At 33.8% G+C, this 14167-nt stretch overlaps 1 protein-coding gene across 1 annotated transcript in view; it reads right to left on the minus strand.

Annotated features, from left to right (window-relative positions):
- Positions 1 to 14167, minus strand: part of NCAM2 (neural cell adhesion molecule 2) — a 531010-nt gene that overhangs the window by 16691 nt on the left and 500152 nt on the right. Inside the window, exon 16 of the mRNA XM_078452862.2 lies at positions 2230 to 2434. Coding sequence (XP_078308988.2) covers positions 2230 to 2434 — 205 coding nt within the window. The remainder of the gene's footprint in view (positions 1 to 2229; positions 2435 to 14167) is intronic.

A 14167-nucleotide genomic window follows, 5' to 3' on the forward strand; every position in this document is an offset into this window, starting at 1 on the left:
TGTATGCATAGAAAAACAAATAGAAATAATTCAACTTTAATTTTTGTAATGTTTATTTATTTTTGAGAGAAAGAGAGAGATAGAGCGCAAGCAGGGTAAGGACAAAGAGAGAGAGAGACGCCGAATCAGAAGCAGGCTCCATGCTCCAAACTGTCGGCACAGAGCCTGGCGGGGGGCTTGAACTCACAAACTGTGAGATCATGGCCTGAGTCGAAGTTGGGCACTTAACCAACTAAGCCACCCAGGTACCCCAGAAATAACTCAACTTTAAAAAGAAATGAATTACTGAAAAATGTAACACCATGAATGAATCCTAAAATGTGATGCTGAATGAAAGAAGCCAGACACATAAGAGTAAATATTACAGGAATCCATTTATATCAAGTTCTATAACAGCTAAAAATTATTTATGGTGAAAACATCAGAATAGTAATTGCCTGGGCAGGGGTGGGGTAGTATGTGCTTTTTGGGTAAAAGCACGAGAGAAAAAAAAAATTAAGTTTATTTATTTTGAGAGACAGAGAGGAAGTGAGCTAGCAAGTGTGAGTGAGTGGGGGAGGGGCAAAGAGAAAGAGAGAGAATCCCAAGCAGGTTCCATGCTGTCAGTGCAGAGCCCCACATGGAACTCCATCTTACAAACTAAGAGATCATGACCTGGGACGAAATCAAGAGTCAGACACTTAACCAACTAAGCCACCCAGCGGTCCCAGAAATTTTGAGGATGATGCTAAGTTTCTGAAATTGATAAGTCTTGACTTATACAGATATAAACATTTGTTAAAATTCATTAAGGGAACATTTTGTGCATTTTGTGTTATGCAAATTTTACATAAAATCGGTATGCAATGATAGGCAAGTTGCATTGTGTAAGGGCTAAGTGTACTGACGCATTCTGAAAGGCAAAAAGAAAATAATGGATAAAGGATCGAAAAATACATAATAAGAGAAATATAACAAAATATTTCTGTAGAACCCAAGTGGTTGCTAAATGGGTGTTTGCTATAAAATTCTTTCACCTCTTTTGTCTGTTTAAAAATATTCATAATGAATTATTAGAAAACCACATACAGAAAAACTGTAAGTTTAAAAAGTAAAGCAAATGTTAATTCTTAAGAATGCTTATTTTTGATTGCTGGGTTTAATATACACACATATGTATACGTATACAAATACACCTATATCTACACATAAACACTGTGTGTTTATATGTGAGTGTGCCTGCTTTCCAACTTTTTATTTTTAATTTTCTTTTTATTTTTGAGAGAGAGAGAAAGTGCCTGAGCGGGGAGGTCCCAGACAGAGAGAAACAGAGGATCCAAAGCGGGCTCCGGGCTGACAGCAGAGAGCCCAATGTGGGATTTGAACTCAAGAACCCATGAGGTCATGACCTGGGCCAAAGCTGGGTTCTTAACCAACTGAGCCATCCAGGTGGCCCTCTCCAATGTCTTTTTTCACTGAGCCTTTTGTACTTTTTAAATTAGATACAAAGCTATTAAAAGACACACAAAACAAAACAAAACAAAAGTATTAAAATCTCTTAGTTGCTCTTTTACATGACAAAGGAGGCTTGTATTCAGGAGTACAGTCATGTATTCAGTCGTATTCAAAGGAGTCTACAGTATTCAGCTCTGTGTATTTTCGTGGAATTTATATTCCGTCTAATTGTTTGAGATGCCTCAGAGAGCTCCAAATTCTAACATATAATCATCTTTTGATCAAAACTTGAGAGTAAATTCAGAATCTGCAATAATGTATTGCATGGCACATAGAATGTTTCTATACAGACAATCTGGAAACCTCTACGGAGTCACTTCATACACTTGTAGGAATTGTCATAATTTATGATTTTACTCAGTTTAACCACGTTTTTGCTGTTGATGTCCTTCTTTTATTCAACATAAACTGAAAAATGGTGGAAGAAATCACAAATGCATTTATACCATTATGTATCTTTCTATCCATAGTTATTTATTTTTTCTATCTGTATTTAAATCATCTATTTTTTTGTGTGGACCCCATTTAAAAAAATTTTAATAGTCTGTTTTCAAAAGCACTTGGCTCTATAACATGTCATATTGAAGGTCGTTTAAGATCAGAAAGCAGACACTACTGTGCCCAACAGTCTTATGGTCAAGCTCTTCACTTGGAAAACAAAGTAACTGAATGAAGTATTCAAGCTCATTTGTAGCATTTGTGTAATGGAATTCGGTGCAAATGTCTGATACTCACAGGTATGCTGCTTTTCCTTCTTCGAGTTCTTTACTCTTCCCACTGGAGCCACTTTTCTTCCCGCACATTCTCCTCGTGATGCACATCAATAACCCGCATTGTCGGATGAAGAAACAGCTGACGTCTGTTACCACCAGGATTAGCAAGAGTGCCGCAACTCCCAGGCCAATGACTGCTCCAAGCCCAAGACCATTAAAAAGTGTATCTTAAAAAAAAAAAAAACAAAAACAAAACTTTTACTAAGCTCCAAATCAGAAAAGTTTAGACAGTTATGTTGAAAATTAATCATAACCAAAGAGACAGGAAAAAGTGATAGTCACTGGCAGGTTTCAATTTCATAATTGTTGGGAACCATTCTCTGGCGTTCAAACAATATTTTAAGCAACTGACATGTTAATGACTTGAAATATTTTTTCAAACTTTATTTAGGTTAAAAAAAAACCTCTCAAGTAACTCTTCTTTCCAATGTATTTTTTGATTTCCTCAGAGGAAGATAATGAATTTTATCACATCCCTAAGTGTAAGAGAGGGTTAAATAAATGTTCTATATGGAATTATTTTAGTTTTAAGTCTTAAACTTGCAAATTCTGTGTGCTCAAAGCACTTTGTTTTGACAGAGAATACATTTTAAAATATCTGTATGTGAATACTTTGAAAATCATCATCTTAGAATAAATGGCTTACTTGTATTTTTTCAGTTAATATTTTAACAAATCATATTAGATTAGAGGCAACATTTTACAGAGCTATTGTACTTATGACCTTTCTGGAATATAACATGGGAAGGTAGGGGAAGACGGGAGTCATTTTTCCTAGGCATGTGGTTGCAGGAATTCCTGAATGTCGTACAGAGTCCATGAAAAAGGTGACGGGGACTAGGATGAAATATGCTGACAGAGTAGAAATAGCAAGGAGAGCAGTGGTGGTGACAATGAATCAAGTGTTTCATGCCTGTAGATGAATATGAGGGTAGACTACACAGTTATAACCGTATTGGGACACAAATAAGCACAATGGAAACAGATTAAACTGGTCATACTGTGTGTTACCTGGAGGGAAAATAAGATTGTCACAAGACAATTTTAGAGACTTATTCAAAATGAATCAGCACAATTATGTTAGCATTTGCTTACATAACATTATAAAATTACAATGATCTGTTTTGATGATAAAACACATTTACTCCTCAGTAGCATAATGACATGTCAAATATGTGAGTGGTGTGGAATGCGAATAACGCACAGGGACAGACTTGGTTTTGTGAAAACCACTTTGGAAAAAAATACACATGTAAAACAAAGGTTTTCTAAATTATAGTTTTAAAAATTAGGTTGTAATATTTTAATAATGACTTAAAGAAGTTTTATTCTAACGGAATCACTATGATTGTTCTTATTTTGAATCAAGTTGGTACTGAATTATGGCACACCTGTCTGAATCCTGGTTTATTTTTCTGCAGAATGACTGAGTCTCACAACTACATGTATTTAATCTTTTTTTTTTCCTTCAGGGAATACACGTTATATAAAAAGTTAATTCTGTTTATGACTTGATTCTTGACACTTTCCCCAGGCGACTGTGCAGTTCACCTGTGCTAGAACATGTAGCTACTTTTAAGCATCTCCATGAAGTCGCAGATGAGAATTCCTTAAGTATTGAATCAGCAAATTGCACCTCTCATGCCCAACAAAAGTATAATTTTTATCATAGTTCTTTTATTTCTGATAAAGAGAAACAGTAACAAACACATAATTGTGTTGGAGGAAAAATAATTTTTCCATGCCATTTTCAGAATCTTCTTCACCCACCAAATTTTAACACTATGTAGGTAGTGATTGTTTAGGAAAACTGAGCTAGCTAACTAAGATCCAGAGAAATTAGTAGTTTCCACAGAACTATTCTCTTATTACATGAAACCACTTTGAGGAAAGACTAAAGACTAAAGGGAAAGACTAATTTTTAAAACAAAGCATTTTTCAGCCAAGGGAAATTCGTGTTTTTGTTTTTGTTTTTCCCGCAAAGTTCCAATATGAACATGGAGAGTGAGATTCTAAATATTATTTATCAATTTTTGAAAATAGGGCTATATGCAAGATTTTTAAAAAAAATAGTGTCTCATGCTATAAAAATAATACATTAAGCAAACTATGCTTTCTTGAAACATATGAAAACAATAATGAAAAATGAAACAATGAAAAACTCATGTTACACATTTTCTTCTATTATCCATTTTCAAATGTAAATGATTCTTACCTGAAATGTACAGTTAGAGTATAATAAAGACAATTCACCTATGAACTTTTTTGATTACATATAAGGACAATTTTTTTTCAAAATCCGTAGGAGTTCATTTTGCTATGCTTTATATGATTCATCAACCAAAGCTCAGAAAAGATGAGTTGAAAAATAACGTGTCTGATTGGGCATGAGCCCCTATGAATATATTGGCTCAAGGTCACTCTTTTTCCACTTTAGTTAGGTTCCTCTCACGTGCAGAAAGGCTCTAGGCAATAAATCCCACAGAACAATGATGATCTATCTACTAAATTTTCATTTACCTTTTTTAGGTATGAAAAGACTGGCTTTTTCACTCCAATGCACTAAACCTGGGGTCCATCACATAAGGCTGTACATCCCTGGGTGAGGCAGCTAACTTCTCTGAGGCTGAGATGCCACTTTATTCAAATGAGGACGGTTACGGAAACAGCAGTAATCACAAACTAGGTCTCGGGGTTTTTGGAAAAGACTGTTGCGAATATATTAATGTACTTAATACATCTAACACTTACTGCCCAGCACTAGGTAAAAATTTAACAAGTATTGGCAACATGACTACTACCACTACTATTTTGCTATTTTAAAATTCTAAAGAAATGAGATTTTGGGGGGAAAATAGACCATCTAAAGTGAAATTAGTCTGGGGGAGCCTGGGTGGCTCAATCAGGTAAGCATCCGACTCATGATTTTGGCTCAGGTCATGATCTTGCGGTTCGTGAGTTTGAGCCCAGTGTCGGGCTCTGAGCTGGCAGCACAGAGCCTGCTTGGGATTCTTTCTCTGGCTTCCTCTCTCTCTCTCTCTCTCTGCCCCTCCCCTGCTAGCGCACTCTCTCTCCTTCTCTCTCCAAATAAATGCACATTAAAAAAATTTTTTTTAATAAAAAATAAAAAATTTAAACAAAAAAATTTTAAATAAAAAAATAAAAAAAAATTTAAAATAATTTTAATAAATTAAATTAGTCTGTAAACATATTTCTTTTACCAGCAGCCTAAGGTGGGATACTATCGCTTATTAACCACTATTCTCTTGAGAATACAGTCACATTTTTTCCCCTTAGATTTGGCTAGTTAGCTTTTAAATGATAAATATTTTATTTGTGATCTTTTTAGCATTAAACCAGTATATTGATCTGCTTCATTTCTATCTTTAGAAAAGCTCTTAGAAACATATTTGTAAAGCACCTTATGGTAAAGGAATATTGATGCTAAAATAGCTATTACTTTTTTTCTAGGGAAACAAAACTATACCTTTTAAACTTATGATTAAAATTTTTGAAGGTTACTTGAAGTTATTTTTATGGAAAACCAAAATTTTTTTTTCGTTGCAGAGGATAGGATGGACATCAAGTGGGTTTATGTAATATATAATATTTTCTTTTGAATAATGTATATTATATATATAATATTTGTAATATATGTAATATATAATAATATATGTAATATAATAATATTTTCTTTTGAAAGCTGTGTTTTTTTAATTGGCTTATGAATATATTTAAATGCTAATACTTTCTCACATCCCATGAGATTAGGCCACAATAACTATGAAAGTTAAATTTTCTAATGTTTTTATTTTTATTTTTTCTGCCACCTGTTTACTCTGGTGTGGAAGTTTATTTGTCTTCGGCTTTTTCACAGACAAAATCATGACCGTATGTAAAATTACATCGCTAGGATTTGGGGACTAGCAACGATTTATTTTCCCAGTAACATACAGAAAATTATTTCTTTTTAAATTAATTATAGTTTTGGGGCGCCTGGGTGGCTCAGTCGGTTGAGGGTCCGACTTCAGCTCAGGTCACGTTCTCGCGGTCCGTGAGTTCGAGCCCCGCGTCGGGCGCTGGGCTGATGGCTCAGAGTCTGGAGCCTGCTTCTGATTCTGTGTCTCCCTCTCTCTCTGCCCCTCCCCTGTTCGTGCTCTGTCTCTCTTTGTCTCAAAAATAAATAAACGTTAAAAAAATTAAAAAAATTAATTATAGTTTTAATTATTTAACCAACGGAAACTGAGCATAACAATCATTTAAAGGGTTATAGGTTTTTTTTTTTTTTTTTTACTTTTTTTTAAGTTTATTTATTTTGAGAATGACAGAGTACGAGTGGGGGAAGAACAGAGAAAGAGGGAGAATCTCAAGCAGGCTCCATGCTGTCAGCGCAGAGTCTGTGTGGGGCTGGAACTCACCACCTCAAAATCACAACCAAGCTGAATCAAGAGTCAGAATCAAGAGTCAGAAGCTTAACCAACACAGCCACCCAGGCGCCCCTAAAGTGTTTTAAATTCAACTCTTCTTTTTTAGCTTTCCAGAATACCTATACATGTGCTTTATCATACATGGTATTTTTATGATCATTTTTATTACTCCATCACAAAGGAAAACAATGTTTTCAGCTCTACTTTACAGATAAGAAAATTGAGCAAGTACAGTGACCAGAGTCACTGGATAACTTTTGCTATTAGATCAGTACGAAGACCATTTAGCTTCAGGTTTTATATCGTTTATACCTGTGTTAGATTTATGTTGTATATTCATCATCAAATAATCAGGAGAGGAATAAAATACAGAGATTAAATTAAAGTGTGTAGTTTCCTTCCAGAAAATGTCCATTTCCCCTTACACTGCTAGAGGAGGAACAACTATTTAAATGATACACAACAATGGAAATCATTTATTTATATATTCCTGCTATTAGGTCTCTTTTTAGTGATCATTTTGTATTGCTCTTTGAAAAAAAACCCTTTTTTATATTCTAATTTTATATTAGAATTTAATAAGAATAAATAATTTAAGAATTATAAAATTTAAACATCTATTTTTTGGTATATATTGTATCAAAGTGAATATTAGAAATGGTCTAACTGAATTTCTGTAACTTTCCTCCCAGCTACCCTTCCTTCCCATGAAATCTAGAAATTGTACAGGTGAATCAATATAAGTCCCCAGACCTTTATGTACTCACGTCCAAATTGCAATAAAAACATAAAATCCAAGTGTTAAAATTAGAAAAAAAAGGAACTGCGTTTTAAATTTATCACATGCATGTCTGTCTGCATGTGTCTATTGTAGAAATTAACTCACAACTAAAACACTGAATTAATTTCCATGAAATTTATTAGATTTGATAATACTAGTTTTTCAAGAAGCAGTATACTATATTCACACAACTAGCCTTGGTTTTTGACTCCTTAAATAGTTTACTATTTTATTTAAATATTTTTCTGTGTCTACATATAATCTCCAAATAGATTGAAAGTGGTTTTCAGAGTTGGAAAGATAATATAGACATGAAGAAAAAAAATTTTAATTAAAAAGTCTTAAAAATGGAAATTTCATTTTTGCCCCCAGAAGAGTGGTGGCTATTTTCATAAGAGATATTCCTAAATATCAGTAAGTAAACAGTTTAAGTATGAAAAACAAGAAGACATTCAACATCCATTTTTGGTGTTTCTCATAACCTTGCTAGGTGCAATATCCTCCTATAATTTCAGGAGATCTACTTGTCTCCTGTTTCTGTGTTCTTTCCTCATCCTGTTCAGGAAACTCATTGTCAAACATCACGTGATTTATGGAAAATCTAGGTGTACTCTATGCGCATACATGTTTACATGTACATGTCCTAGGTGCTATGTGAAAAGAGGAGGAGGCCTCTTTCCGCAGTTGGACTCCATCTGAGCCACAATGATCAGTTACTGTAAAATCAGACATCTGGATTGTCTAAAGACTTTGTGGTTGCATAATTAAAAAAAAAAAAAAAGTTCCTAAACTTTAATTTCATTCATCGAATTCCACAAAACATAAAGAACAAAAGATTAAGGTTTTTATGTTAACAATGGCATAGGTTTAATAGTAAGGGCTTTCACTAGAGTTGTGGTAATCTTGTATCGTAGAAGGCACACTCTAGGGTAATGTATCCTTTAAAAAAAAAAGACATTGCACTAATTTAAAAACCAACTACTTGGGGCGCCTGGGTGGCTTGGTCGGTTAAGCGTCAGACTTCGGCTCAGGTCATGATCTCACGGTCCGTGAGTTCGAGCCCCGCGTCGGGCTCTGTGTTAACAGCTCAGAGCCTGGAGCCTGTTTCAGATTCTGTGTCTCCCTCTCTCTCTGCCCCTCCCCTGTTCATGCTCTGTCTCTCTCTGTCTCAAAAATAAATAAATGTTAAAAAAAATTTAAAAAAATAAAAAAATAAAAAAAAATAAAAAAAATAAAAACCAACTACCATCCCTAAGGATTTCACACAGTGTCTCATTGTCTTATGTTAGACAAGCTGTTTTCAAAAATCACCTGTCACAGACTTGGAAATGATGTTAAGTTGGTAAATTAAATTTATGTTTTGTGATTTTTTCCTTAGGGTCCCCCAGATTAGCAAAGAATAAAAAAATGTAACAGAAATAACAAAAGTATAGAAATGAGACAAGCATCTAGACTGGTTCAACGAAAAAATATTTTTTTTAAAAAAGATATAAAATGTTTTGGGGCACCTGGGTGGCTCAGTCGGTTAAGCATCCGACTTCGGCTCAGGTCATGATCTCACAGTTCGTGGGTTCGAGCCCTGTGTCAGGCTTTGTGCTGACAGCCTGGAGCCTGCTTTGGATTCTGTGTCTCCCTCTCTCTCTGCCCCTCCCTTGCCCACGCTCATCTCTCAAAAATAAATAAATGTAAAAAAATATATATAAAATTTTTAATAAGCTTCACAATTTTAAAAATGAGGGGACACTGAAAATAAAGTCTAATCACAGTATTCCCCTAGTACACACAAAGCTGAATCTTTTGTATTCCTTGACATAATATAAGAAAGAAAATAATATTTTCCAGCCCTATGGAGTTGTGTAGAGAAATGTCTTATTATGCATTTACAAGACTTTCTATTCCCTACTGTGAATACTAGATCTGCTAAACAGAACCTACATTAGGTAAGATTTGTCTTTGGACTTGATAAGTCTTCTCTCGGTTAAACTAAATGGGGAATCAGTCATACAGGTATAAATGTGATATTTATAAGGGCGCTTGGGTGGCTTAGTCGGTTGAGCATCCAACTTCAGCTCAGGTCATGATCTCTCGGTCTGTGAGTTCGAGCCCCATGTGGGACTCTGTGCTGACAGCTCAGAGCCTGGAGCCTGTTTCAGATTCTGTGTCTCCCTCTCTCTCTGACCTTCCCCCACTCATGCTCTGTCTCTCTCTCTGTCAAAAGTAAATAAACATTAAATAAATAAATAAATAAATGTGATATTTATATATTTTAGGTATTTAGAAAAACTGATCCCAAATACCTCTTTTTGTGCATTCAAAACAACATGACTTTCAGATTACCTCAATAGGTGTAATCACAAATAGAAAAAAAAAAAAGTAAACTCTGATTTATTCATAGTATAAAATTCACTATTAAAGAGGGAAATGTTAAAACCACTGATATTTTCTGAGTACAATGTTACACTATTTCTATTTCTCCAGAAACCACATTTCTCTTCTGTGTCATGACCATGGGCCTCCTGCATTGATGGTGCCTGATGGTCGTCCCAAATTGATGGATTCGGTCCATTTTGATTCCTATTTAATTTCCCTATTTGAAACAAAGGCTTGAACTTCTGAGGTTTCAAACGTCTGGCTAATACCCCTTTAACTGCGTTAATCAGGAAGAAGGACAACATCATTCTTTGCATCAGCAAGGAGGATTAAACATACCATTTCCCATAAATTTAAACACATTTAAAAATCAAACAGAAAGCTTAAGAGCAACTATAATTGGATTTTATATTCTTTGTCCCCTCTAAGCCACTTCTTAAATCACTTCCCCATACACCCTGAAAAAAAATAGAATGTACCCTCCTAAGGTATATGTTTTTCATTTACATTATTAGCAGGTAATATTTTAGAACATATTTATACTTTGAAAGATGCAACGCAATGCAATGTATTGTTCATACATTTTGTTGCTCACACATTACAATTAGATATATCTAAATCATAATTACAATTTTATTCTGTTTCATTGTTGACAAAATGTTCATAATAATTCTCACATATCCTAGCTAAAGTATTCTTTGAGAATCATATTATGAAAACCGTTTGGGAATTCCAAAGAACTGTCCAAATGTGTTATTATTTCATTTATAATACTTATTACTTTATGCTCAATTTGTTTATAGTAACTTATTTTTGTTATTTGTTCATAGTATGTTTTTTAAAAAATTAGAACTTCTCCACTTTTACCCAAAACTTTCCTAGATTTTAGAAGCTTAAACATTTGAATATTGCTAACATTTATGAATTATGATGCATAAAAATAAAAATTATATGTTTTTTTATTATTGTTTTTGATAAACTGTCTTCATTAAGGCCTAAGTTTTAAGATCATTTTCATTCTTCTGATTTAAAAATTTTTTTTAATGTTTTTATTTATTTTTGAAGGAGAGAGAGAGAGAGCAGGGAAGGAGCAGAGAGTGAAGGAGACACAAAATCTGGAGCAGGCTCCAGGCTCTGAGCTCAGCACAGAGCCTGATGCGGGGATCGAACTCACAAACTATGAGATCATGACCTGAGCGGAAGTTGGATGCTTAACCAACCGAGCCACCCAGGCACCCCACCATTCCTCTGGTTTTAGATGTGCATTTCACTGTAGCTAGAACTCAGCATGATTTGTTTAATGTTACTCCTTTATTTATTCATATTTCATAAAGCAAATTATCTTTTGGTCATTCCCATACTTCTGTATGTCAAATTAAAGTCTTTTTTGGGATGCCTGTATGACTCAGTTGGTGAAATATCCAAATCTTGATTTTGGCTCAGGTCATGATTACAGGGTTATGGGATTGAGCCCCGGCTCCCACTAATGCTGAGCATGGAGCCTGTTTAGGATTCTCTCTCTCCTCTCTCTCTCTCTCTCTCTTTCTCCCTCCCCCCACCGACCCTCTCCCCTGTGCGTTCTCTCTCTCTCATATATATATATATATATATATATATATATACACATATATATATATATTTATCTTTGTTAAGAGTGATATTGAAAAAATGAAAGCAAGGGAATTATTAAAAATGCTTATGGTCTGTGATAGGTGAAATTGATTTTTGCTTGGTTTGGGCACTGGAATATATACATATATATATATATATGTATATATATACATATATATATATATTTTTTTTTTTTAGTATTCACTTCTGTAATTCATTTGCCTTCTTTACCATTAGATTTTTTTGTTGTTGTTATCATTGTTGTTACTTTTATGGCTCTGGTTATTCTGCACATTTTAGACACATTTGTCTTCACTGGAATAAAAAAAAAGATTGAAATTTTCAAAAGATTATTGCTAAGTGAATCATAACCTCCTCCCTAAAATAAAGACCGTACTTCTTTTGTGTTCTAATCTTTTACGCTGTCAAATCTTGTTCCCTCTTGGACAGCTTATAGTATTCGTGAGATAAAGAAAGCATTTGCATCATTCAGCTTCCTGACAAAATGCAGTTAGTAGCAACTTTTCAAGATCACTCAAGTTCATATTATTCAGATATTTAACTGCTTAGTGAACTAGCTGAATGAAAACTGTGTGGGCACAACATGTAATTTCTGGCATGCAGTTTTCGATGAACAATGTAAAGGAAAAAAAAGTATGTGATGCTAGTAATATTTGTGATGGCTATGAAAGAGTATTATTATCAGTGAAAAGAAAACTGCAGTGTTTTATAAGGGATTGCATTTTGGGGAAAGAATTTTGGGATCTTAAATTTTAAAATCCTTAAAAATATATTAAAAATCATAAGGTTATAATGATGAGAGAAGTATATAACTGTATGAAATTGCCCTATTTGTAAGTGCATTGCGACCAGTTTGACAGATTTTTAATTTTTAGGATCACACAAAAGTAATTTTCTGTGTATTAAAGGAACATGTATTGAGTTTATTGGACCTGTTTAAATTATCTAAAAACAAATGATAAAAGTTCATATCAGACATTAATACTTATGCGGAAGTTCCTTTTTGTATGATTTTCTAGCTTTCTTATTCCTTGATAATACTGTTTGTGCATCCGCACATTAATTTAAAAGGTTGAAGTTTTCAGATTTTAAATATTATAATTAAAATTCATCAATAGTTTTCAGTATTATTCAAATATATTAACAAAGCCTATTGTTGTTATTTATGTTTTAAATCCTCAAGCTATTTCAGTACATTTTAATAAAGTGGTCATGTCTTTCATAGGTAGTCAAATAGTATTGATGTAGATTGTTTATTGTTTACTACTAAATATCTTTAGCGGGGGATGGTGAAGGTTGTATTTTACATCCCCTATTTCTAACTACTGTGTCTCCATTCTTTAGTCATTTTGATTATTATGTCAAAATGTTCTGTTACATTTATAACTATTTTTTACATATATGTATACAAATTTATATATATATATATTATATATATATATATATATACACACACACACACACACACATATAGTCAATGATAATCAAAATTTCCCTTCAATCACTTATCCCTACTAGGAATTATTATTTGGGAGAAGGTAGGGTAAAAAGGCTGCACAGACAAAATTTATTATTTATTTATTTATTTATTTATCTATTTTTACTATGTGATTTGGGGCAGGACACTTGGCTAGTTAAAGATATTTGATTTAGTAATGGGAAGGGAATTGTAAACATGTATATTATATAAATGGTATTTATAATTATAAATCTCTCTATATAAACACATCAGCCAAAACAAATTGAGAAACACAACCACCATCAAAAGTGAGCTTTTCCCAAAAGATAGTAGAGAGTTGTAGACAGGAAACAGAATCTGTTGCAATGGTCAGGAGGGAGCTAGAGTGGCCTGGGATTATGGCTCAGAATGTCTGTCCAGGCCTCCCCCTTTCTTATTCCATGTCCATTTCCATAATGCACACAGGCTTGTCAACGCCTGCTAGGTGTCCAAAGTAGGAAATAGGCTTAGCCTATAACAAGTGATTAGTGATTGAATTAGCATTAGATAATTAGTATCCATTAATATATTTTAAAAATAGAGACTGTATATGATAAATATTATACTTTCTATCATATATATTTACAATCATGAATAATTATTCTGTATGGAATAACAATGTAAGTGGCTCATCACCTTCACTTTTTTTAACACTTACCTAATACCCATAAGGTCTTAGTATTTATCTTTTGAAAAGAGTTTCCTGTAAAAATAAACAATCTAATATATAAAGTTAATATTTATATGGGAGTGTTGTTGCAAACTTGCCACATCCTTCGAAAAAGTAAAAGCAATATTTTTAATCTAAGAAAAGGAATTAAAGAAATAAGCCATACTAATTTTGAAAAAGAATTGGCAAAAAACTAATATATAACAGCACTTTTCTGATAAATGTTTCAGAGAGCTGAAAACTTTAGAAAGGCATATTTTTAAGTGTCCTTATAAATCTGTTGCAATGAGGGGCGCCTGAGTGGCTCAGTCGGTTGAGCGGCCGAATTCGGCTCAGGTCACGATCTCGAGGTCTGTGAGTTCGAGCCCCACGTCTGGCTCTGTGCTGACAGCTCGGAGCCTGGAGCCTGGAGCCTGTTTCCGATTCTGTGTCTCCCTCTCTCTGACCCTCCCCCGTTCATGCTCTGTCTCTCTCTGTCTCAAAAATAAACGTTAAAAAAATAAATAAATAAAAAAATAAATC

Source organism: Panthera onca, chromosome C2 (genome assembly GCF_046562875.1).
Source record: "Panthera onca isolate mPanOnc1 chromosome C2, mPanOnc1 haplotype 2, whole genome shotgun sequence".
In the NCBI taxonomy this organism is placed as follows: domain Eukaryota; kingdom Metazoa; phylum Chordata; class Mammalia; order Carnivora; family Felidae; genus Panthera; species Panthera onca.